Raw genomic sequence first — 25,684 nt, 5'->3', positions numbered from 1 at the left:
AGCTTCCCAAACATCTCATTGTAGTCAGGAAGTGTTGGGTGACAGGTTGGACTTGATGATCCTTGAGGTCTTTTCCAACCTTATTGATTCTGTGACCTCTGGGTACCCTGTGCCAGGGCCTCACCACCCTCACTCTGAAGCATTTCTAATGTCTAATCCCAACCCAGCTGCTTCCAGGTTGAAGCCATCACTCCTTCTCCTGCCCCTCCAAGCCTCTGCAAAAACTCCCTCTCCAGCTCCTCTGTAGGTCCCTTGCAAATGCTGGAAGCTGCTCTAAGCTCTCCCTGCAGCCTTCTCCCCTCCAGGCTGCACAACCCCAACTCTCTCAGCCTGGCCTCACAGCAGAGGGCTTCCAGCCCTGCCAGCACTGCTGTGGCCTCCTCTGGCCCTGCTCCAGCAGGTCCCTGGCTGTGCTGTGCTGAGGGCTCCAGAGCTGCCCCAGCACTGCAGGGAGGTCTCAGCAGAGCACAGCAGAGGGGCAGAATCCCCTCCCTGCCCCTGCTGCCCACACTGCTGGGGCTCAGCCCAGGCCAGGCTGGGGCTGGGCTGGCAGGGCTTGGTGCTGGCTCCTGTTGAGCTTCTCCTCACCCAGCACCCCCAAGCCTTTCTCCTCAGCACTGCTCTCTGTCCATTCACTTCCCAGCCTGGATTTGTGCTTGGGATTGCCTGGGCCCAAGATTAAACCCAAAAGCTCTGTGCTACAGAACCTGCTTCTGAAGGGATCCTGAGCATTCCTCATTAGCTCAGCAAGCACAGCCAGGAAAGGGCTAAGTGAGGGTCTGGGGAAGCCTGGGACTGCCAGGATAGAAGAGAATTAACCAGCTTGGAAAAGACCTTTGAGATCATCCAGTTCAACCTATCACCCAGCACCATCTGATCAACTCAACCCTGGCACCAAGGGCCTCAGCCAGGCTCTTCCTAAACACCTCCAGGGATGGGGACTCCACCACCTCCCCAGGCAGCACATCCCAATGGCCAATCTCTCTTGCTGGGAAGAACTTTGTCCTCACCTCCAACCTAAACTTCCCCTGGCACAGCTTGAGACTGTGTCCTCTTGTTCTGGTGCTGCTTGCCTGGCAGAAGAGACCAACCCCCACCTGGCTACAACCTCCCTGCAGGGAGTTGCAGAGAGCAAGAAGGTCTCCCCTGAGCCTCCTCTTCTCCAGGCTAAGCAACCCCAGCTCCCTCAGCCTCTCCTCACAGGGCTGTGCTCCAGACCCCTCCCCAGCTTTCTTGCCCTTCTCTGGACACCTTCAAGTCTCTCAATGTCTTTCCTAACCTGAGGAGCCCAGAACTGGACACAGGACTCAAGGTGTGGCCTAAGCAGTGCTGAGCACAGGGCACAAGGACTTCCCTGCTCCTGCTGGCCACTCTGTTCCTGATGCAGGCCAGGATGCCCTTGGCCTTCTTGGCCCCCTGGGCACACTGCTGGCTCGTGTTCAGCTGCTATCAACCACCACCCCCAGGTCCCTCTCTGCCTGGGATGCAACCTGATCTTCAGCTTGGTTAGCAGCACCTAACCCAAAGCAAAGCATGCCTGCTTCCCTGGCAAGTGCATGTGATGAAGACTCCAAACTGTGCAATGTGGTGAAGCAGCAAATGTGAGACAGGCTCCAGCACTGCAGAGCCCCTCCAGAGCCTGGTGACAACTTGGTTACAGTGTTGGGCAGGAGACACCAAGAGTTGCAGCGTGGGCACTGCACACTTTGTGCAGCACCCCAGCACAACAGCAAAGCATTTAAGGTCTGTAACAGAGAATGAGCTCCTGCCACCCCTGTACTGCAGCCCCCCTCTTCCAGAGAGCTATTTAGCCATGTTAGTGCCCCAGAAAAGGCTCCTGCCCTGAGCCTGCACTGAGTTTAATCTCCTGTCCAACATCCAACATGCAATTCCAGACCCAGGGCTACTTCCATCCCTGTGCTCTTTGCCTAATGGCAGCCATCGACCTCACCCTGTCTGCTTCGCCTCCTCATTCATCAGTGAGAAGGAAAACCACACAGTGTTCCAGGAGAGCACAAAGGAAAAGAGCAAAGGACCTGACAAGAGTGGAAGAAAGGAGTTTAGGAGAGAATAATGGAGGCTCCTGTCATGTTTAGATGAAGCTTTCTCTGTTCAAGTTCATGCCCATTACCTCTTGCCTTGGCACTGGGGACCACTGACAAGAGCCTGGCCTCATCCCCCTGCCACCCCCTCCTTAGGTCTTTGTCAGCACTGAGAAGATCCACAGCCTCCAGGCTAAGCAGCCCCAGCCCTCAGCCTCTCCTCATCAGAGCTGTTCCAGTGCCCTCAGCACCTCTCTGTCCCTCTGCTGGACTCTCTCCAGGAGTTCTTTGTCCTTCCTGAGCTGGGGAGCCCAGGACTGGACACAGTAGTCCAGATGTGGTCTCAACAGGGTAGAGTAGAGTAGGAGTAGAGTAGAATACAATACAATAGACCAGACCAGAAGAGACCTTCAAGATCATCACATCCAACCCATCAACCAATCCAACACCACCTAGTCAACTAACCCATGGCACCAAGCACCCCAGCAAGTCTCCTCCTGAACACCTCCAATGATGGTGACTCCACCACCTCCCCAGGCAGCACATCCCAATGGCCAATCTCTCTTGCTGGGAAGAATTTCTTCCTAACATCCAACCTAAACCTCCCCTGGCACAGCTTGAGACTGTGTCCTCTTGTTCTGGTGCTGCTTGCCTGGGAGAAGAGACCAACCCCCACCTGGCTACAACCTCCCTGCAGGGAGTTGTAGAGGGCAATGAGGTCTCCCCTGAGCCTCCTCTTCTCCAGGCTAAGCAACCCCAGCTCCCTCAGCCTCTCCTCACAGGGCTGTGCTCCAGACCCCTCCCCAGCTTTCTTGCCCTTCTCTGGACACCTTCAAGTCTCTCAATGTCCTTCTTGAACTGAGGAGCCCAGAACTGGACACAGGACTCAAGGTGTGGCCTAAGCAGTGCTGAGCACAGGGCACAAGGACTTCCCTGCTCCTGCTGGCCACACTCTTCCTGATGCAGGCCAGGATGCCCTTGGCCCTCTTGACCCCCTGGGCACACTGCTGGCTCATGTTCAGCCTACCATCAACCAGCACCCCCAGGTCCCTCTCTGCCTGGCTGCTCTCAGCCACTCTGCCCCCAGCCTGTAGCACTGCCTGGGGTTGTTGTGGCCAATGTGCAGAACCTGGCACTTGGATGTGTTCAATCTCCTGTCCTTGGCCTCTGCCCATCTGTCCAGCCTGGCAAGGTCCCTCTGCAGAGCCTCTCCTCCCTCCAGTAGAGGAGAAGGAAAACCTCTCTTGACTTACTGGCCACACTCCTCTTCATGCACCCCAGGATGCCCTTGGCCTTCTTGGCCACAAGGGCACATTGCTGGCTCATGGCCATCCTGTTGTCCACCAGCACTCCCAAGTCCTTTCCCCCAGAGCTGCTCCCCAACACATCAGCCCCCAGCCTGTCCTGATCCATGGGGTTATTCTTCCCCACAGGCTCTACACTTGCCCTGGTTGAATCCCACTGGGTTTCTCCCCACTCAGCTCTCCAGCACAGCCCTCTGGTGTGCCAGTCCCTCCTCCCAGTTTGCTATCAACAGCAAGCTTGCAGAGGGTACAACTCCATCCATTTGTCCAGCCTGGGCTGTGTTTGGGAACAGAACTGGGAGGGGGGAGCTCTGCAGCAAAAAGAAATCCCAAAGCTAACAGCAAGGGCCTGGCAAAGCAGCATCCAACCTGGCAGGGCACAGCCTCTGGCCAGGCTCCTTCATTTGCATCACAAAATGTGTGAGCCTTGGGTCATCAATCACACCCACGGGGTTAAGAGCTCTCTAATCCTGAGACAAAGGAGGTATCGCCTCTTAAGACATGGAGATAGCTCAGAATGCTTTGGGTTGGAAGGGACCTTAAAGCTCAGCCAGCTCCAACCCCCTGCCATGGGCAGGGACACCTCCCACCAGCCCAGCTTGCTCAAGGCCTCATCCAGCCTGGCCTCAAACACCTCCAGGCAGGAGGCAGCCACAGCCTCCCTGGGCAGCCTGTGCCAGAGTCTCCCCAGCCTCACTCTCAACAATTTCTTCCTCATCTCTATTCTCAACCTTCCTTCTCCCAGCTCAAAGTCATCGTTGCTCATCCTGGCACTCCCAGCCCTTGGCCAGAGTCCCTCCCCAGCTCTCCTGGAGCCCTTCAGGTACTGGAAGGCTGCTCTGAGGTCTCCCTGGACCCTTCTCCTCTCCAGGCTCACCAGCTCAAACTCTCCCAGCCTGTCTCCACAGGGAAGGTTCTGCAGCCCTCTCATCCTCTCCTCTGGACCTGCTCCAACAGCTCCAGGTCCTGGGGGCACCACAACTGGAAGCAGTGCTGCAGCTGGGGTCTCATGAGAGCAGAGCAGAGGGGCAGAATCCTCTCCCTCATCCTGCTGGCCATGACACACATCACCATGGTCCCTGCATTACCTCTGGCTGAAGACAGTCATCTGATAGACAGCTCAGAGCTCCCCTGGGTGCTTTAAACCCTCCCACAAGCTGCAGGGTGTGCTCAGGAGGTGCTGCAGCAGTTCTGCACCATGCATCCATCCACTGCTCCCTGAAAGGGCCATGAGAAGTTTAAACCCCCCCCCCAAAATGAAAGTAGCCTTGAGGAGGGCAGAACTCACTCATAGAAATGGGACTTGGAAATGGAGAGGAAGCTGCAGTCTCGATTGGCCTTGATGGTGAAGATCAGAGGCTCCCCAGTCAGCACAGCCAGCTGGCCTACAAGTTCCCCTGGGTGGGTGATGAACAGGCAGGTGTCCTCCTCTGAGTCTATCTTCCTTTGGTACACATGAAGCATCCCAGAGACCACAAAGCAAACATTAACATCCTGCAGAAGATGGAAGGAGAGCTCAGTGAAACCTCTCAAGGCTCTCAAAGCACTGAGCACAGTGCCAGGACTACCCTGCCCCAAGCAGCTGCTGTCCAGAAGGCTCCCTGCAGCTCTGGAACAATTAGGTGGGGGGAAAAAAATATGGCACAGGAGTGAATTATTAAAAGCAGGGCATGAATATTTCAAGCTGAACAGCCACAACCCTGACAGATCTGCTCCTCTTTGGGTGGGGATGGGGAAGGGAGGCAGCACCTGCAAGAGGCATGACAATGGGACTGCAGATGCAGCTGAGTGGGTGACAGCAGCAGAGGGTGAGGGACGTGGCCTGCAGGGACAGGACAAGGGGCAATGGCTTGAAATGAGAGCACAGCAGATTGAGATTGGATGACAGCAACAAGTTCTGCACCAGCAGGCTGCTGAACACTGCAACAGCTTGCCCAGGGAGGTGGCTGAGGTCCCATCCCTGAGATATTCAAGGTGAGGCTCAATAAGGCTTTGAGCAATCTGATGGAGAGGGTCCAGGAAATGCTCAGGGTCTGGAGCAGCTCTGCTGTGAGGACAGGCTGAGGGAGCTGGAGGTGTTAGGCCTGGAGAATGAAGGCTCTAGGGAGACCTCATAGCAGCCTGAAGGGGGCTACAGGAAGGCTGCAGAGAGACTGTTTGCAAAGGCCTGCAGGGACAGGACCAGGGGCAATGGCTTCAAACTAGGGCAGAGCAGATTGAGATTGGATGACAGCAACAAGTTCTGCACCAGCAGGCTGCTGGAACACTGCAACAGGCTGCCCAGGGAGGTGGTTGAGGCTCCATCCCTGGAGATACTCAAGGTGAGGCTCAATGAGGCTTTGAGCAACCTGATGGAGAGGGCCCAGGAAATGCTCAGGGGGCTGGAGCAGCTCTGCTCTGAGGACAGGCTGAGGGAGCTGGGGGTGTTCAGCCTGGAGAGGAGAAGGCTCTAGGGAGACCTCATAGCAGCCTGAAGGGGGCTACAGGAAGGCTGCAGAGAGACTGTTTGCAAAGGCCTGCAGGGACAGGACCAGGGGCAATGGCTTCAAACTAGCCAATCTCAATCTGCTCTGCCCTATCAGGAAGAAGTTCAGCACCATGAGGGTGGTGGAACACTGGAACAGGCTGCCCAGGGAGATGGTTGAGGCACCATCCCTGGAGATATCCAAGGTGAGGCTCAATAAGGCTCTGGGCAGCCTGATCTAGTGGAGGATGTCCCTGCTGACTGCAGGGGGGGTTGGACTGGCTGAGCTTTGGAGGTCCCTCCCAAGCCAAAGCATTCCGTGGCAGCTCAGCAGAGCAGAAAGTGGCAGCACTGTCAGTGGAGCTGCCCCTCAGCAGCTTGGCAGAAGCTGGGCTGTTTACACAGCATCGTTACAAATGAGCCTCATTAGATCCTAACTACTCCTTGCCAGAAACAAATACACTGATTGCTGCTGGCTGGGGGGAAAAGTACTGCAAGTGAGGGCCAGCAGCAAAACCCTGCAGTGTGGGCTGGGAGAGAAGGCTGAGCCAGGCTGCAGACCTCCCCAGCAAGTGCTAAGGTGTGGTACTGCAGACCTCCTCCTGAAGGTACAGGAGGGCTGAACACAGACAGGTAGCAGATGCCCCCTCTGGCTCCACTGCTCCTGCAGCTGCTGAGTGGTGCAACCGATGTGCCAGAGGGAGGGGACATCACCACAGGGACATGGACAGGCTCAGGAAGTGAGCCAGCCTCAGGAAGCTGAACAGAAACAACTGCAGGGTTCTGCACCTGGGTCAGGGCAAGCCCAAACACACAACGAGACTGAATGGAGGATGGATGGAGAGCAGTGCTGAGGAGAGAGGCTTGGGGGTGCTGGGTGAGGAGAAGCTCAGCATGAGCTGGCACCGAGTGCTGCCAGCCCTGCCCCAGCCTCTCTCTGGGGAGACCTTAGAGCAGCCTTCCAGGACCCAAAGCAGCTCCAGGAGAGCTGGGAAGGGACTTTGGACAAGGCCTTGTGGTGACAGGACAGGAGACAATGGCTTTGAGCTGGAAGAGGGCAGATTGAGACTGGAGATGAGGAAGAAATTCTTGAGAGTGAGGCTGGGGAGACTCTGGCACAGGCTGCCCAGGGAGGCTGTGGCTGTCCCTTCCTGGAGATGTTGAAGACCAGGTTGGATGAGCTTGCAGCTCAGAGACAGCCCTGTCCTGGGCTGAGCCCCAGCAGTGTGGGCAGCAGGGGCAGGGAGGGGATTCTGCCTCTCTGCTGTGCTCTGCTCAGACCTCCCTGCAGTGCTGGGGCAGCTCTGGAGCCCTCAGCACAGCACAGCCAGGGAGCTGCTGGAGCAGGGCCAGAGGAGGCCACAGCAGTGCTGGCAGGGCTGGAAGCCCTCTGCTGTGAGGCCAGGCTGAGAGAGTTGGGGCTGTGCAGCCTGGAGGAGAGAAGGCTCCAGGGAGACCTTCTGGTGGCCTTGCAGTGCTTCAAGGGCTGAGCAGAGAGCAATGCTGGCAGGGCTGGAAGCCCTCTGCTGTGAGGCCAGGCTGAGTTCAGCAGGGAGAAGGCTCCAGGAAGACCTTCTGATGGTCTTTCAGGAATTAAAGGGGTGAGTCAGAAGCTGGGGACAGACTTCTTCTCAGGGCTGTTGTGACAGGACAGGGGGTGATGGTTTGAAACTAAAAGAGGGAGATTGAGACTGGAGAGAAGGGAGAAATGTTTGACACTGAGGGTGGTGAGAGCCTGGCTTGGGCTGCCCAGGGGGGTGGCAGATGCTCCATCCCTGGAACCATTTGGAGCTCTGAGCAACCTGCTGCAGTTGCAGATGTCCCTGCTCACTATGAGGGTGCTGAGCCAGATAACCTTTCCAGGTCCTTTCCAAGCCAAAGCTGTTTCATGGGCACAGGCAGGCTGAGGGCTGGGGTTGTTTCACCTCAAGGACAGAGGCTGGGAGGGGAATTTGCAGTTCATCACCAGTGTGTATAAATACCTTGTGGGGGGCAAGACAAAGCCTGAGCCAGCTCTGTCTGCTCCCAGCTGATGCTCACTCACCTGATCTCCTTGCCTGGACAGCACAGTCCCAGCAGTGACCTGGTGCAGGGTCACTTTGCCATTCAACAACGAAGGATCCTGGGGGAGAGAGGGGTAGAGAGGATTCACTGAGCTTGTAAGGGGCAGGAAGGTGAGGAAGCAGCCACAGCATGCAAAGGAAGATAACTCCCACAGAGGACCTCAAAGTACTTGAATCTCTTCCAGATGTGGGGGGTGATTTTTATCTGTCCCTACCCAACAGCTCCAGGAGCAAGCTGAAGCTGGATCTGTTGTAGCTGACCACACTTCAGATGAAGGATTTCCTGTCAGCTCAGCCCCAGACTGCTTATGACAACACAACTGCAGCAGCTGGCACAGAATCATGGACTCAACCAGGCTGGAAAAGAGCTCAGAGATCACCAAGTACAACCAATCACCCAGCACCTCCTGACTAACTAAACCACGGCACCAAGTGCCACATCCAATCCCCTCTTGAACACCCCCAGGATGGTGACTCCACCACCTCCCTGGGCAGTCCCCATCCATCCTGTAGCCCTTTGCAGGTACTGGAAGGCTGATACTAGAATACAGAATTAACCAGGTTGGAAAAGACCTCAGAGATCATCCAGTCCAACCTCTCACCCAGCACCATCTGATCAACTCAACCATGGCACCAAGGGCCTCAGCCAGGCTCTTCCTAAACACCTCCAGGGATGGGGACTCCACCACCTCCCTGGGCAGCACATCCCAATGGCTAACAACTCTCTCAGGGAAGAACTTTCTCCTCACTTCCAGCCTCAACTTCCCCTGGCACAGCTTGAGACTGTGTCCTCTTCTTCTGGTGCTGCTTGCCTGGCAGAAGAGACCAACCCCCACCTGGCTACAACCTCCCTGCAGGGAGTTGCAGAGAGCAAGAAGGTCTCCCCTGAGCCTCCTCTTCTCCAGGCTAAGCAACCCCAGCTCCCTCAGCCTCTCCTCACAGGGCTGTGCTCCAGACCCCTCCCCAGCTTTCTTGCCCTTCTCTGGACACCTTCAAGTCTCTCAACCTCCTTCCTAACCTGAGGAGCCCAGAACTGGACACAGGACTCAAGGTGTGGACTAAGCAGTGCTGAGCACAGGGCACAAGGACTTCCCTGCTCCTGCTGGCCACACTCTTCCTGATGCAGGCCAGGATGCCATTGGCCTTCTTGGCCCCCTGGGCACACTGCAGGCTCATGTTCAGCCTACCATCAACCAGCACCTCCAGGTCCCTCTCTGCCTGGCTGCTCTCAGCCACTCTGTCCCCAGCCTGTAGCACTGCCTGGGGTTGTTGTGTAGAGCCTGGCACTTGGGCAGAACAAGTGGAATCATCTGAATGTCTCTGTACACCTACAGCTGATGAAAAGCACACAGACCTCCATGGAAAAAAAAGTGGTTTAATGAAATCAGGCTGCTTGATGGGAACACATCCAGTGCAGAGAACCTGACAAGCACCTGTCAAAATATTTCACTTCAGCAGTATCAACTCCACTAATTTCTGGGCTATTTCCTCTCTCTGCATCCAGCTCTGGCTGTACAGCACCACCCAGGCTCACAAACAAAGCCTTAATGAAGGAAACCTCACAGCAAGGGATCAGCACAAGGACAGCCTGAGGGAGCTGGAGCTGCTGAGCCTGGAGAGGAGAAGGCTCCAGGCAGACCTCAGAGCAGCCTTCCAGGACCTGAAGGGCTCCAGGAGAGCTGGGGAGGGACTCTGGACAAGGGCTGGGAGTGCCAGGATGAGGAACAATGGCTTTGAGCTGGGAGAGGGGAGACAGAGTGGAGAGGAGGAAGGAATTGTTGAGAGTGAGGCTGGGGAGACTCTGGCACAGGCTGCCCAGGGAGGCTGTGGCTGCCTCCTGCCTGGAGGTGTTGAAGGCCAGGCTGGATGAGGCCTTGAGCAAGCTGGGCTGGGAGGAGGTGTCCCTGCCCATGGCAAGGGCTTGGAACTGGAAGATCTTTGAGGTCCCTTCCAACCCAAACCATTCTATGGATCTATGTGTTGCACAGTAAAGGGGAGACCTGAGCTGAAGATGAAGATGTGGACTCCAGCAGCAGCACAACTAAACAGACAACCTCACAACACACACAAACCACCCAGCCCCAGCCCCCTCCTTAGCTGCACAAAGCAGTTAAATAAATCCCCTGAGAAGCCCAGAGGGATGCAGTTCAGTGTTTGGCAGGACCAGGGGCACTGGTTTGAAATGAGAGCAGAGCAGATGGAGGTTGGATGTGAGCAACAAGTTCTGTCCCAGGAGGCTGCTGGAACACTGCAGCAGGCTGCCCAGGGAGGTGGCTGAGGCCCCAGCCCTGGAGATACTCAAGGTGAGGCTGGACAGGGCTGTGGGCAGCCTGATCCAGTGGAGGATGTCCCTGCTGACTGCAGAAGGGGTTGGACTGGATGAGCTTGGGAGCTCCCTTCCAAGCTAACCCATTCTCTGTTTACAAGCTCCCCAGGGAGCTGCACAGATCAGCAGCTGCTTCTGCCTTCGTTAGCTCAAACAGCAATGGTGGCAAAGATTTTTCTCCCTGCCTAAGACCACTTCAGTGAGGGAATAGATTGCACACAGAGCTGTGAAGTCCTCCTCATCAGTGATCTTTAGGAACAGCTTAGGCAAACACCTGCCACAAAATGACTTAGCACTACCTGATTCTGCCTTGGGCATGCAGAGAGAGTGGATGAGCTCCAAGCAGCCCTTGCAGCCCTGCTTTTCTGAGCTGCTGCTGCTGCTGCCCTGATTAGTGACTAATGAGCTCAGAAAACAAGGTCACAGACAAGATCCACCCTGTCTAGTATCCTCTCTGCTGAATGGGCAAGACCAGCAACCCCAAATTCCTCTCTTCTGAGGGAGCAGGCTCCAGGAAAAGAAGGCCAAAGGCATCCTGGCCTGCAGCAGGAAGAGTGTGGCCGGCAGGAGCAGGGAAGTCCTTGTGCCCTGTGCTCAGCACTGCTTAGGCCACACCTTGAGTCCTGTGTCCAGTTCTGGGCTCCTCAGTTCAAGAAGGACATTGAGAGACTTGAAGGTGTCCAGAGAAGGGCAACAAGGCTGGGGAGGGGTCTGGAGCACAGCCCTGTGAGGAGAGGCTGAGGGAGCTGGGGTTGCTTAGCCTGGAGAAGAGGAGGCTCAGGGGAGACCTTCTTGCTCTCCACAACTCCCTGCAGGGAGGCTGTAGCCAGGTGGGGGTTGGTCTCTTCTGCCAGGCAAGCAGCCCCAGAACAAGAGGACACAGTCTCAAGCTGTGCCAGGGGAGGTTCAGGCTGGATGTTAGGAAGAAAGAGAGATTGGCCATGGGAATGTGCTGTCCAGGGAGGTGGTGGAGTCCCCATCCCTGGAGATGTTTAGGAGGAGCCTGGCTGAGGCCCTTGGTGCCATGGTTTAGTTGCTCAGATGGTGCTGGGTGAGAGGTTGGACTGGATGACCTCTGAGGTCTTTTCCAATCTGGTTAATTCTGTATTCTAGTATCAGCCTTCCAGTACCTAAAGGGGGCTACAGGAAGGATGGAGACTATTTACAAAGGACTGCAGGGACAAGATGGGAGACAATGGCTTCAAACTAGAGCAGAGCAGATACAGATTGAATGTTAGGAACAAGTTCTTTGCTATGAGGGTGCTGGAACACTGCAACAGGTTGCCCAGGGAGGCAGTTGGGGCCCCATCCCTGGGGATATTTAAGGTGAGGCTCAACAGGGCTCTGGCCAAGCTGATCTAGTGGAGGATGTCCCTGCTGACTGCAGTTGGATCAGACTGGATGACCTTTGGAGGTCCCTTGCAGCTCAGACCATTCTATGATTCCATGACAGGCTGCGGGAGCTTGGGGCTCTTGAGCTCGGAGCAGAGGAGCCCGAGGAGTGCCCTCACACAGAATCACACACACAATCACCAAGGTTGGAAGAGACCTCACAGACCACCAAGTCCAATCTGCCACCACAGACCCCATGACTAAACCATGGCTCCAAGTGCCACATCCAATCCCCTCTTGAACACCTCCAGGGATGGGGACTCCACCACCTCCCTGGGCAGCACATCCCAATGGCTAACAACTCTCTCTGGGAAGAACTTTCTCCTCACCTCCAGCCTAAACATCCCCTGGCACAGCTTGAGACTGTGTCCTCTTGTTCTGGGGCTGGGTGCCTGGGAGAAGAGACCAACCCCCACCTGGCTACAACCTCCCTGCAGGGAGTTGGAGAGAGCAAGAAGGTCTCCCCTGAGCCTCCTCTTCTCCAGGCTAAGCAACCCCAGCTCCCTCAGCCTCTCCTCACAGGGCTGTGCTCCAGACCCCTCCCCAGCTTTCTTGCCCTTCTCTGGACACCTTCAAGTCTCTCAAAGTCCTTCTTGACCTGAGGAGCCCAGAACTGGACACAGGACTCAAGCTGTGGCCTAAGCAGTGCTAAGCACAAGGACTTCCCTGCTCCTGCTGGCCACACTCTTCCTGATGCAGCCCAGGATGCCCTTGGACTTCTTGGCCCCCTGGGCACACTGCAGGCTCATGTTCAGCCTACCATCAACCAGCACCCCCAGGTCCCTCTCTGCCTGGCTGCTCTCAGCCACTCTGCCCCCAGCCTGTAGCACTGCCTGGGGTTGTTTTGGCCATTGCTGGTGATAAAGATGTGCAGGGCAGTGTGGGGAGGACAGGGCCAGGCTCTGCTCAGGGATGTCCAAGGACAGCACAAGGGGCATTGGGGGCAGCTGGAGCAGAGGAGGTACCAAGGGAACAGAAAGGAAAACTCAGTCCCTGTGAGGGTGCTGGAGCCTGGAGCAGGCTGCCCAGAGAGGTTGTGGAGTCTTCTTCTCTGCAGACTTTCAAGCCCCACCTGGCTGTGTTCTGTGTGCCCTGCCCTGGGTGCCCCTGCTCTGGCAGGAGGGTTGGACTGGCTGATCTCCCTTCCAACCTGTACTGCTCTGCTGTTCTGTGAAGTTTGGCACTGCACAGTTACAGGACCTGAGCTAAACAACTGCAGATTCCTCCAGCTCTGAGAAAAAGAAGTCACTGCACAACCTCAAGGATCCCCTGAGGCCCCTTCCAGCCTCAGAATCACCACTCTGTGATTCAGTCAATGCACAGCAAGTAACAATCTGTGTTACTACAACAGATAATAAATTAGCAGGGGGTGGTGGTGCAGAGCTCAAAGCAGCAACAATTTATGAGCAAGAAGAGCTGCAATTAACTGGGACAGCCAAATGATTCTTCATCAAAGGAAATTCCCTTACAGCTCAGACAGATGTGCCCTGCACTGATGTTTAACTCCCAGATCACAACTGCAGGTCAAGCCAAGAATCCCAGAATGCCAGCTTGGAAGGGACCCCAAGGATAGAATAGAGTAGAATCAACCAGGTTAAAATAGACCTTTGGGATCATCCAGTCCAACCTGTCACCCAACACCTCCTGACAACTAAACCATGGCTCCAAGTGCCACATCCAATCCCCTCTGGAACACCTCCAGGGATGGGGACTCCACCACCTCCCTGGGCAGCACATTCCCATGGCCAATCTCTCTTGCTGGGAAGAATTGCTTCCTCACCTCCAATCTCAACCTCCCCTGGCACAGCTTGAGACTGTGTCCTCTTGTTCTGGTGCTGCTTGCCTGGGAGAAGAGACCAACCCCCACCTGGCTACAACCTCCCTGCAGGCAGCTGCAGAGAGCAAGAAGGTCTCCCCTGAGCCTCCTCTTCTCTGGGCTAAGCAACCCCAGCTCCCTCAGCCTCTCCTCACAGGGCTGTGCTCCAGACCCCTCCCCAGCTTTGTTGCCCTTCTCTGGACAGCTTCCAGCAGCTCAACATCTTTCCTAAACTGAGGAGCCCAGAACTGGACACAGGACTCCAGGTGTGGCCTAAGCAGTGCTGAGCACAGGGCACAAGGACTTCCCTGCTCCTGCTGGCCACACTGTTCCTGCTGCAGGCCAGGATGCCATTGGCCTTCTTGGCCCCCTGGGCACACTGCTGGCTCATGTTCAGCTGCTGTCACCCAGTACCCCCCAGGTCCCTCTCTGCCTGGCTGCTCTCAGCCACTCTGCCCCCAGCCTGTAGCACTGCCTGGGGTTGCTGTGGCCAAAGTGCAGAACCTGGCACTTGGATTTGTTGAATGCCATCCTGTTGGCCTCTGCCCATCTGTCCAGCCTGGCAAGGTCCCTCTGCAGAGCTCTCCCAACCCTCTAACAGATCAACTCCTGCCCCCAGCTTGCTGTCATCTGCACATTTACTGCTGATGGACTCAATGCCCTCAACCAGATCATCAATGAAGAGCACAGGGCCCAGCACTGCTCCCTGGGGCACACCACTGGTGCCTGGCTGCCAGCTGGCTGTGGCACCATTCACCACCACTCTCTGGGCTCAGCCTCCAGCCACTTCCTAACCCAGCTCAGAGAGCTGCTGCCCAAGCCAGGGGCTGACAGCTTGGCCAGGAGTTTGCTGTGGGGGGAGGGTGTCCAAGTTCTATGAGATTGAAGATTTTGTTTCAAACAGTTTGGAATCCCTTGGATCCCTCCCATGAAAGGTTTTCACTCTCAGGGCAGATACCTGAAGCTCTGTTGAAATCATACTGCCCAGAAAACAGCCTCCTCCTCCTCCTCCCTGCAGCTCCTACAGACCCATGAAACAAACCAACAAGCAACCAACAAAAACCAAAGCCCCAAAACCTCAGCATTTGTCATCCAGACATCAAGTCCAACCTGGCACCACAGACCTCATGACTAGACCATGGCTCCAAGTGCCACATCCAATCCCCTCTTGAACACCTCCAGGGATGGGGACTCCACCACCTCCCTGGGCAGCACATTCCAATGGCTAACAACTCTCTCTGGGAAGAACTTTCTCCTCACCTCCAGACTAAACTTGCCCTGGCACAGCTTGAGACTGTGTCCTCTTGTTCTGGTGCTGGTTGCTAGAGAGAAGGGACCAACCCCCACCTGGCTACAACCTCCCTTCAGGTAGTTGTAGAGAGCAATGAGGTCACCCCTGAGCCTCCTCTTCTCCAGGCTAAGCAACCCCAGCTCCCTCAGCCTCTCCTCATAGGGCTTGGACAATGGGCTTTAGACAAGGGCTGGGAGTGCCAGGATGAGGAACAATGGCTTTGAGCTGGGAGAGGAGAGATTGAGAGTGGAGAGGAGGAAGAAATCCTTAAGAGTAAGGCTGGGGAGACTCTGGCACAGGTTGCCCAGGGAGGCTGTGGCTGCCTCCTACCTGGGGATGTTCAATTCCAGGCTGGATGAGGCCTTGAGCAAGCTGGGCTGGTGGGAGGTGTCCCTGCCCATGGCAGGGGGTTGGAGCTGGATCTTCTTGAAGGTCTCTTCCATCCCAAACCATTCTGTGAATCTATGAAGCTATCCTTGTTCAGATGTTGATGCCAAAAGCACTGCTCTCTGCATGCTGCATCTTAAGGATCCTGATCCAATTAACTTCAAATCCAACATGTTGACTTGGTAATTACTGAGACATTTGCTCTGGGTTCAAAAGGCTAAAGAAATCAACAAGAAACAGTGCTGTAGGCAGCAGCTTCAGAGACCTGGGGACTTGCTGCAGTGATCTGGGAATTGTCATGTCAAATGAAGACACCAGTGGTGACCTGAATACAAACCTCTGCTCCCTGCAGGGCCAGAGGTGCAAGTGCCTACTCCTGCCTTACTCCTCCTGCAACAGGAGTTTCACCTAAGATGCTCTGGAGCCTTTCATGAGATACAAATGAGTCCAGAGGAGGCCACAAGGATGATCCAAGGGCTGGAGCAGCTCTGCTCTGAGGGCAGGCTGAGGGAGCTGGGGGTGGTCAGCATGGAGAGAAAAAGATTGTTTAGCCTGGAGAAGAGGAGGCTCAGGGGAGACCTCATTGCCCTCCACAACTACCTGAAGGGAGGTTGTAGCCAGGTGGGGGTTGGGCTCTTCTTTCTAGCAACCAGCAAGAGGACACAGTCTCAAGCTGTGCCAGGGGAGGTTTAGGCTGGAGGTGAGGAGAAAGTTCTTCCCAGAGAGAGTTGTTAGCCATTGGAATGTGCTGCCCAGGGAGGTGGTGGAGTCCCCATCCCTGGAGGTGTTCCAGAGGGGATTGGATGTGGCACTTGGTGCCATGGTCTAGTCCTGAGGTCTGTGGTGACAGCTTGGACTTGATGACCTTTGAGGTATCTTCCAGCCTTAGTGATACTGTGAAGATTCAGGAGGGAACTTAGAGCTGCCCTCCAGCACCTGAAGGGATCCTACAGGAAGGCTGCAGAGGGACTTTTCATGAGGGTGTCTAGAGACAGGACATGGGAGAATGGTTTGAAGCTGAGGAAGAAGTTCTTCAGTAGAGGGGTGGTGAGACTATGGAATAGGCAGCCTAGAGACATTGTGGCTGCCTCCTCCCTGGGGGGAAAGGCCAGGCTGGATGAGGCCTTGAGCAAGCTGGGCTGGTGGGAGATGTCCCTGCCCATGGCAGGGGGGTTGGAACTGGATGATCCTGAAGGTTCCTTCCAGCCCAAATCATTCTATGAATCTCTAAATGCCTGGAAAAAACTGAACCTGAACACAAGAGAGCTCAGACTCCTGCAGGCTGACAGAGCTCAGACTCCTGCAGACTGACAGAGCTCAGACTCCTGCAGACTGACAGAGCTCAGACTCCTGAAGACTGACAGACAGAAGTGCTGCAATCCTTTGTTAAGCAAGCAACAAGACAGAGCTCATCTCTCCAGCCTCACTGCTGGCAGGTGCAGGATCATGACCAATACTTTGAAGCTGCAAAAGCAATAATTTGGAAGTCAGCAGGGAATGTTAAAACCCAAAAGTTTGGGGCTGTTGAGCCTGGAGCAGAGCAGCTCCAGAGGGGAGCTGAGCAATGCTCAGCAAGAGCTAAAGTACCTGTGGGGGGCAAGAGGCTGGGGCCAGACTCTGCTCAGTGGTGCCCAGGGACAGGACCAGGGGCACTGGGCACAAACTGGAACCCAGGAGGTTCCATCTGAGCAGGAGGAGAAACTTCTTTGGTGTGAGGCTGCTGGAGGCCTGGAGCAGGCTGCCCAGAGAGGTTGTGGAGTCTCCTTCTCTGGAGGGATTCCAACCCCCCCTGGGCATTGTGCTCCTGGGCAAGCTGCTGTGGGTGCCCTGCTGGAGCAGAGGGCCTGGACTGGATGATCTCCAGAGGTCCCTTCCAGCCCCCAGCATGCTGGGATTGTGATAAGTAGAATCTTTTAGGTTCCAGCAGGTGCTGTTTGCTGAGAGCTCTGCAAGCAGAGGAGGAGGAGGCTGCAGCAGCTGTGCCCAGGCCTCTGGCAGCAGCAGCAGCCTGTTGCAGTGTGAGCTGTAATCAAGCAAGGAGATCTGTGGCTGATGGGGCCAGATGGATAATTTCTCTGAAGTGCCTGATGAGCTGCATGAGCAGACACAGCTCTGCAAGGAAGTGCAGCTGGAAGTAGAGGAGTGATGAAAGCAAAACATCTTCATTGCTTCTGACAAGAGGAAGGTGCTGAGCAGGGGCTGAGCTCAGTGGTGACTGCCAGGGCTCCAGCGCTTCCCTTGGAACAGGCAGGGCACAGTCACTCAGCTGTGAAACCCACTCAGAGCCCCTGGCCAAAGAGAGAATCAGTTCCAGAAGCCAAACAAGGCTCCTGGATGCTCTGCCAACAGGACTAATGGATTCAGCAACCACCTGAAGGCTTCCCAGAGCTTCCAGCACACAGCCTGTGAGAGCAGGGAATGACAAGGCAGCAGAAATTGCAGGCTGCTTCTCCCAGGGATCAATCTGTGCCCATGCAGAGAAGATTCCTGCAGTGCAGCTCAGAACAGCCTCTTCCAAAGGCAGCATAATTCAGACTGATTCCAGCCCTGCTAAAATAACTTCCACAGAGAACAAAACACTCAGCTAGTCTGCAGTCCACCAGGTGGACAGCTTACACTTCAGTGCCTGGCAGGAGAGGAAAAAGCAAACCCAAAGCCATTTCTTCTTGCAAGAACAAGGTCCTGCATCTGGGTTGGGCCAAGCCCAGGCACAAATCCAGGCTGGGTGCAGAGGGGGTTGAGAGCAGCCCTGAAGAAAAAGCCTTGGGGGTGCTGGTTGCTGAGCAGCTCCCCAGGAGCCAGCAGTGCCTCCTGCAGCCCTCAGGCAGCTGTGTGCTGGGCTGCAGCCAGAGCAGGGTGGGCAGCAGGGCAGCAGAGGGGATTCTGCCCCTGGGCTCTGCTCAGACCTCACCTCCAGTCCTGCCTCCAGTTCTGGTGTCCCCCGGAGAAGAAGGACCCAGAGCTGCTGGAGTGAGTCCAGAGGAGGCCACAGAGATGATCCAAGGGCTGGAGCAGCTCTGCTGTGGGGACAGGCTGAGTGAGCTGGGGGTGTTCAGGCTGGAAATGAGAAGAGTCTGAGGGGACCTCAGAGCTGCCTGCCAGGAGCTGAAGGGATCCTGCAGGAAGGCTGCAGAGAGACTTCTCCTGAGGGTGTATGGAGACAGGACAAGGGGAAATGGTTTGAAGCTGAAGGAGAGCAGGGTTAGACTGAAGCTGAGGAAGAAGTTCTTCAGTGTGCATTCAACAAGTCCAAGTGCCAGGGGCTGCACTTTGGCTACGGCAATCCCATGCAGAGCTACAGGCTGGGGTCAGAGTGGCTGAGAGCTCCCAAACAGAGAGGGACCTAGGGGTGCTGATCGACAGCCACCTGAATATGAGCCAGCAGTGTGCCCAGGCGGCCAGAAGGGCCAATGGCATCCTGGCCTGCATCAGGAATAGTGTGGCCAGCAGGAGCAGGGAGGTCATAGTGCCCCTGTACTCTGCTTTGGTTAGGCCACACCTTGAGTCCTGTGTCCAGTTCTGGGCTCCTCAGTTTAAGAAGGACATTGAAACACTTGAGCGTGTCCAGAGAAGGGCAACAAGGCTGGGGAGGGGTCTGGAGCACAGCCCTGTGAGGAGAGGCTGAGGGAGCTGGGGTTGCTTAGCCTGCAGAAGAGGAGGCTCAGGGGAGACCTTCTTGCTCTCTCCAGCTCCCTGAAGGGAGGTTGTAGCCAGGAAGGGGTTGGCCTCTTCTCCCAGGCACCCAGCACCAGAACAAGAGGACACAGTCTCAAGCTGTGCCAGGGGAGGTTTAGACTCGAGGTGAGGAGGAAGTTCTTCACCGAGTGAGTCATTCGGCATTGGAACGGGTTGCCCAGGGGGGTGGTGGAGTCATCGACCCTGGAGGTGTTCCAGAGGGGACTGGATGTGGCACTTGGTGCCATGGTCTAGGCATGGGGTCTGTGTTGATAGGTTGGACTCGATGATCCTCAAGGTCCTTTCCAACCTAAGTGATACTGTGATACTGTGAGGGTGGTGAGACTCTGGAATAGGTTTCCCAGGAAGGCTGTGGCTGCCTCCTCCCTGGAGGTGTTGAAGGCCAGGTAGGATGAGGCCTTAAGCAGCTGAGTCTAGCGGTCCCTGCCCATGGCAAGGGGGTTGCAGTAGATGACCTCTGAAGCCCCTTCCACCCTAAGCCATCCCATGGTTCTGTGAACTTACATCAAGCTTCATCAAGGCTGAAAGGTCTTTCTTGGCTGCTTCAAAGATGGCATCAATGTGTTTGCTGTTACAGGAATCCTGCACAGCACTGTAGTGGAAAACTGCTGAAGGAGTCCCTGTCACTGTCACAGTCTTCTTCAGTATGGACTGCAAGGAAGAGAAACACAACAAGCATCAGTTTCAGTGCTGGGCTTGGCACCCCCCCAGCAAATGCCTGCCAGATCACCTGTGTTCCCTGCCCACCACAACTGGTGGCCTGCAAAAGCAGAAAGCAAAGCTTCCAGAAAAGCAACAGCCTGGGACCTTCCTTAGCCTTGGGTTCCTCTGCAAAGCTCACACCCAAGTCAAACTAAGGTACTCATCACAGCTTGAGAGAGGGGAGAACAAGAGGCTCTGCAGAAACTGGGCAGCTGCCAGCCTGGTAGAGTTAGAGCCTGATCAGCACAGCATGTGAGGAGGGAGGGAATGGGGAAATGGCCATGGAGAAGAGAAGGCTTAGGGGAGACCTTACTGCCATGGAGCAGGACAGCAAGGGTGGCTGCCAGGAGGATGGAGACTCCACAAGGAGTCCCAGGGAGAAGCCAAGGGGAGATGGGGACAAACTCCTGCTGGGGAGAGTCCCAGTGGAGACTCCAGAAGGAAATGTTTGCCCTTGGGAACAGCTGGAGACTGGAATCATCTCCAAAGGGCTCTAGTGGAGTCCTCTCCACTGGGCAGCTTAAGACTCAGCTTGCCAGGGTGCTGGGCCAGCTCACTGCAACTCTGCTGCGACCTGAGAAGGTTGGAGCAGCTTGAGTCCTGGGTCCAGTTCTGGGCCCCTCAGGTTAGGAAAGAGGTTGAGATGCTGGAAGGTGTCCAGAGAAGGGCAACAAAGGTGGGGAGGGGTCTGGAGCACAGCCCTGTGAGGAGAGGCTGAGGGAGCTGGGGTTGCTTAGCCTGCAGAAGAGGAGGCTCAGGGGAGACCTTCTTGTTCTCTCCAACTCCCTGCAGGGAGGTTGTAGCCAGGTGGGGCTTGGTCTCTTCTCCCAGGCACCCAGCACCAGAACAAGAGGACACAGTCTCAAGCTGTGCCAGGGGAGGTTTAGGCTGGAGGTGAGGAAGTTCTTCATAGAGAGAGAGATTGGCCATGAGGATGTGCTGCCCAGGGAGGAGGTGGAGACCCCATCCCTGGAGGTGTTTAGGAAGAGCCTGGCTGAGGCCCTTGGTGCCATGGTTGAGTTGATCAGATGGTGCTGGGTGAGAGGTTGGACTGGATGATCTGAAAGATCTTTTCCAAGCTGGTTAATTCTATTCTATTCTATCCTTGGGGTCCCTTCCAAGCTGGCATTCTGGGATTCTTGGCTTGCAGTTTCACATTTCAGGAGCATTTTGATGCTCTGAACTTCCAGGTCTTCATAAAAAGCAGACCACAAAAAGAAGAACAGCTTCATAACTCAGGACTGGAAGTTCACAGGCTGAAACAAGTTCTTAATTCCTTGCTGCAAAGTGGTTCTGACAAATGAAGCATGGTCTGACTGGAGAAAAGGCAGCTCTGGGGAGACCTCAGAGCAGCCTTCCAGGATCCAAAGGGGCTCCAGAAGAGGTGGGAAGGGACTTTGGACAAGGCCTTGTGGTGACAGGACAAGGGACTACGGCTTTGAGCTGGAAGAAGGCAGATTGAGACTGGAGATGAGGAAGAAATTCTTTACAGGGAGGGTGGGGAGAGCCTGGCACAGGTTGCCCAGGGAGGCTGTGGCTGCCCCTTCCTGGAGGTGTTCAAGACCAGGCTGGATGAGCTTGCAGCCCTGTCCTGGGCTGAGCCCCAGCAGTGTGGGCAGCAGGGGCAGGGAGGGGATTCTGCCCCTCTGCTGTGCTCTGCTCAGACCTCTCCTGCAGTGCTGGGGCAGCTCTGGAGCCCTCAGCACAGCACAGCCAGGGACCTGTTGGAGCAGGGCCAGAGGAGGCCACAGCAGTGCTGGCAGGGCTGGAAGCCCTCTGCTGGGAGGCCAGGCTGAGAGAGTTGGGGTTGTGCAGCCTGGAGGAGAGAAGGCTCCAGGGAGAGCTTCTGGTGGCCTTGCAGTGATTCAAGGGCTGAGCAGAGAGCAATGCTGGCAGGGCTGGAAGCCCTCTGCTGTGAGGCCAGGCTGAGAGTTGGGCTCTGGAGAAGAAAAGGCTCCAGGGAGACCTAAGAGCAGCCTTCCAGTGTTTGAAAGGGGCTACAGGAAAGCTGGGGAGGGACCTTTCACACAGGCAAGGCAGTGACAGGACAAGGGGTGATGGCTTCAAACTGCAAGAAGCTCCATTTAGATTAGTAGTTAGCAGCAAATGCTTCCCCATGAGGGTGGTGAGACACTGGCACAGGTTGCCCAGGGAAGCTGTGGAGGCTCTGAGCCTGGAGGTGTTTCAGGCCAGGTTGGATGAGGCCTTGAGCAGCCTGGGCTGGCGGGAGGTGTCCCTGCCCACGGCAGGGGGGTTGGAACTGGATGAGCTTGAAGGTTTCCAACCCAACCCATCCTGTGCCTGTGAAATGCCACAGCTCACACTGAGCTGCAAAGACCTCACTTTGAAGGAAGGGAGGAACCATTCAACTCACTCAAGGAACCACTGCTGTGAGGAAGTGCAGGGGAAGCAGCAGGCTGGGCTCTGCAGAGGGCATGACCTACCTTGCCCACCACAGGGCTGCTGGCAGTGTCCTCTGAGCCAAAGTGCACTCTGGCCCTTTCATAGGCCATGTCCATGTCTGACTTGGCACCACTGCAGTTACCTACAAGCAACAGAAGAGTCTTTATTAAGCACCTCCTTGATTACAGCTTCCCACTCCACCAGCTTCCTCTTGGGTGGCCTTTTGGTTTGCAGTGGCCTCTTCATACTCTTATTTAGCTCCCTAGCTCCTTTTCACCTGGAAGATCTGCTGAGACCTTCACCTCCTCTCAACATGCCCCAAACCTGCCACATTCACTCCTGTACACACAACAAGTATTCCTTCAGGGCAGACAAACCAGAGCCATCTTGAGCTGAAGGTCCTCAGGAAGAGGCAAATCCCCCAGATATTCCTCATTGCTTAAAGAAAATCACAGCACCACAGCATGCCAGGGGCTGGAAGGGACCCCAAAGCTCAGCCAGTCCAACCCCCTGCCAGAGCAGGAGCACCCAGGGCAGCTCACACAGGAACACAGCCAGGAGGGTTTGGAATATCTCCAGAGAGGGAGACTCCACAACCCCCCTGGGCAGCCTGCTCCAGGGCTCTGCCACCCTTACAGGGTAAAAACTCTTCCTCCTGTTTCCATGGCACTTCCTCTGCCTCAGCTCCCACCACTGCCCCTTGTGCTGGCATTGGGCATCCCCCAGCAGAGCCTGGCCCCAGCCTCTGGCCACTCACCCTGCACAGCTTCATCACCAGCAGTGAGGTCACCCTCAGGCTCCTGCTCTCCAAGCTCCACAGCCCTCAGCTCCCTCAGGCTCTGCTCATGAGGAAGATGTTCCACTGCCTGCAGCAGCTCTGTGGCTCTGTGCTGGACTCTCTCAAGCAGTTCCCCAAGGTCCTTCTTGAACTGAGGGGCCCAGAACTGGACACAATATTCCAGATGTGGCCTCCCCAGGGCAGAGGAGAGAGGGAGGAGAACCTCTCTCAGCCTACTGACCACAGCCCTTCCCATCCAGCCCAGGATGCCCTTGGCCTTCCTGGCCACCAGAGCACATTGCTGGCTCCTGGGCAACTTCCCCTACCCTAGGACCCCCCAGGTCCTTTTCCCCTTCACTGCTCTGCAGCAGATCATTATTTCCCTCAACTCCACCAAACCAAAGGAGGTCCTTTTGTCCCTACTGCACTGCAACAGCTCTCACAGGGAGAACAAAGCCATCTGCAAGTCTCACTCCATCCATCCAAAACAGCCCCCCCCAAAGCCTGAAAGCATTTCAGACCTTTTCCACAACTGCTCTGGGCTTTCCATGCTCATCAATCACAGAACCCCAGAATGCCAGCTTGGAAGAGACCCCAGGGATCATCTGCTCCAATCTTTCTAGGTCACAGGAGGTGCAGTGAGCTGGCTCAGCACCCTGGCAAGCTGAGCCTTAAGCTGCCCAGTGGAGAGGACTCCACTAGAGCCCTTGGCAGATGATTCCAGTCTCCAACTGCTCTCAAGGGGAAACATTTTCTTCTGGAGCCCACTGGGACTCTCCCCAGCAGGAGCTTGTCCCCATCTCCCCTTGGCTTCTCCCTGGGACTCCTTGTGAGGAGGGAGTCTCCATCCTGCTGGCAGCCACCCTTGCTGTCCTGCTCCATGGCAGTAAGGTCTCCCCTCAGCCTTCTCTTCTCCATGGCCATTTCCCCTTTCCCTCCCTCCTCACATGCTGTGCTGATCAGGCTCTAGCTCTCCCCTAAGCCTTCTCCTCTCCAGGCTGAGCAAGCCCAGCTCTCAGCCCTTCCTCACATGAAAATTCACCATGCTGGGCTGCTGTGGTCCACAGAACATGAAGAAATCTTGCATGAAGCAAATCCCAACCTGCCACTGGAGTCATCATCAAGGCTGAGGGAGCTGGGGTTGCTTAGCCTGGAGAGGAGGAGGCTCAGGGGAGACCTTTTGCTCTCTGCAGCTCCCTGCAGGGAGGTTGTAGCCAGGTAGGGGTTGGTCTCTTCTCCCAGGCACCCAGCACCAGGACAAGAGGACACAGTCTCAAGCTGTGCCAGGGGAGGTTTAAGCTGGAGGTTAGGAAGAAGTTCTTCCCAGCAAGAGAGACTGGCCATTGGGATGTGCTGCCCAGGGAGGTGGTGGAGTCACCATCACTGAAGGTGTTCCAGAGGGGATTGGATGTGGCACTTGGAGCCATGGTTTAGTTGTCAGGAGGTGCTGGGTGTCAGGTTGGACTTGATGATCTCTGAGGTCTTTCCCAACCTTACTGATTCCATGAAAAGCATCCTCTGCCCAGGTCTGCATATTAAAGAGAGGAGAGAGAGGGGAAAGGAGGCATTCCAAGAGTGGAAGCTTCTGTCTACTAGAGTTCTATTCAAAGCAGAAGTCTTCCTCAGCCACAGCTCTGAGCTTCCCACACAGTGATTAATTAAACTGTCTTGTTGCTCAAATGGGAGGCAGAAAGGAAACAGCAGAACGAGCTCTCAGTGGAACTGTTGAGTCAAGAGAACAGAAGGCAGTGGGAAACTCAAGAGGGGAAGGCAATGCTCCTGGGGGAACACATGCTCACTGCTATCCCACACACTGCTGGGCTGAAAGTCACTGCACAAACAATGGCATCTGACGTGGGCCCTGGCAGGGGCTCAGCTGCCTCTTACCTTCACACACAGCTCTTGCTTGGAAGAGACTTTTGGGATCACCTCCATTCCCTGTTGTCTGCTGCTAAGCCATGGCCCTCAGCACCACAGCTCACAGGATCACAGTATCACAGTGTCACTTAGGTTGGAAAGGACCTCGAGGATCATCAAGTATAACCTATCAACACAGACCTCATGACCAGACCATGGCACCAAGTGCCACATCCAATCCCCTCTGGAACGCCTCCAGGGATGGGGACTCCACCACCTCCCTGGGCAGCACATTCCCATGGCCAATCTCTCTTGCTGGGAAGAATTTCTTCCTCACCTCCAGCCTAAACTTCCCCTGGCACAGCTTGAGACTGTGTCCTCTTGTTCTGGGGCTGGGTGCCTGGGAGAAGAGACCAACCCCCACCTGGCTACAACCTCCCTGCAGGGAGTTGGAGAGAGCAAGAAGGTCTCCTCTGAGCCTCCTCTTCTCCAGGCTAAGCAACCCCAGCTCCCTCAGCCTCTCCTCACAGGGCTGTGCTCCAGACCCCTCCCCAGCTTTCTTGCCCTTCTCTGGACACCTTCAAGTGTTTTGATGTCCTTCCTAAACTGAGGAGCCCAGAACTGGACACAGGACTCAAGGTGTGGCCTAAGCAGTGCTGAGCACAGGGCACAAGGACTTCCCTGCTCCTGCTGGCCACACTCTTCCTGATGCAGGCCAGGATGCCCTTGGCCTTCTTGGCCACCTGGGCACACTGCTGGCTCATGTTCAGCTGCTGTCAATCAGCACCCTGAGGTCCCTCTCTGCCTGGCTGCTCTCAGCCACTCTGCCCCCAGCCTGTAGCTCTGCCTGGGGTTGCTGTGGCCAATGTGCAGCCCCTGGCACTTGGATGTGTTCAATCTCCTGCCCTTGGCCTCTGCCCATCTGCCCAGCCTGTCCAGGTCCCTCTGCAGAGCCTCTCTACCCTCCGGCAGATCAACTCCTGCCCCCAGCTTGCTGTCATCTGCACATTTACTGATGATGGACTCAATGCCTTCATCCAGATCATCAGTGAAGATGTTAAAGAGCACAGGGCCCAGCACTGCTCCCTGGGGCACAGCACTGGTGCCTGGCTGCCAGCTGGCTGTGGCACCATTCACCACCACTCTCTGGGCTCAGCCTCCAG

The 25,684-nt window shown here is 55.8% G+C and overlaps 1 protein-coding gene across 1 annotated transcript in view; it reads right to left on the bottom strand.

Annotated features, from left to right (window-relative positions):
* Positions 1–25,684, bottom strand: part of PNPLA7 (patatin like phospholipase domain containing 7) — a 165,306-nt gene that overhangs the window by 103,128 nt on the left and 36,494 nt on the right. Inside the window, 4 exon segments of the mRNA XM_068164175.1 lie at positions 4,635–4,840; positions 7,855–7,932; positions 19,286–19,432; positions 21,928–22,028. Of these exon segments, the coding sequence (XP_068020276.1) occupies positions 4,635–4,840; positions 7,855–7,932; positions 19,286–19,432; positions 21,928–22,028 (532 nt within the window).

Source organism: Melanerpes formicivorus, unplaced genomic scaffold, assembly GCF_026170545.1.
Source record: "Melanerpes formicivorus ecotype bairdi unplaced genomic scaffold, bMelFor1.0.p_v2 SCAF_77, whole genome shotgun sequence".
NCBI lineage: Eukaryota > Metazoa > Chordata > Aves > Piciformes > Picidae > Melanerpes > Melanerpes formicivorus.
Note: the sequence above shows the minus strand (reverse complement) of the source record. Positions and strands in the feature narration are given on the sequence as shown.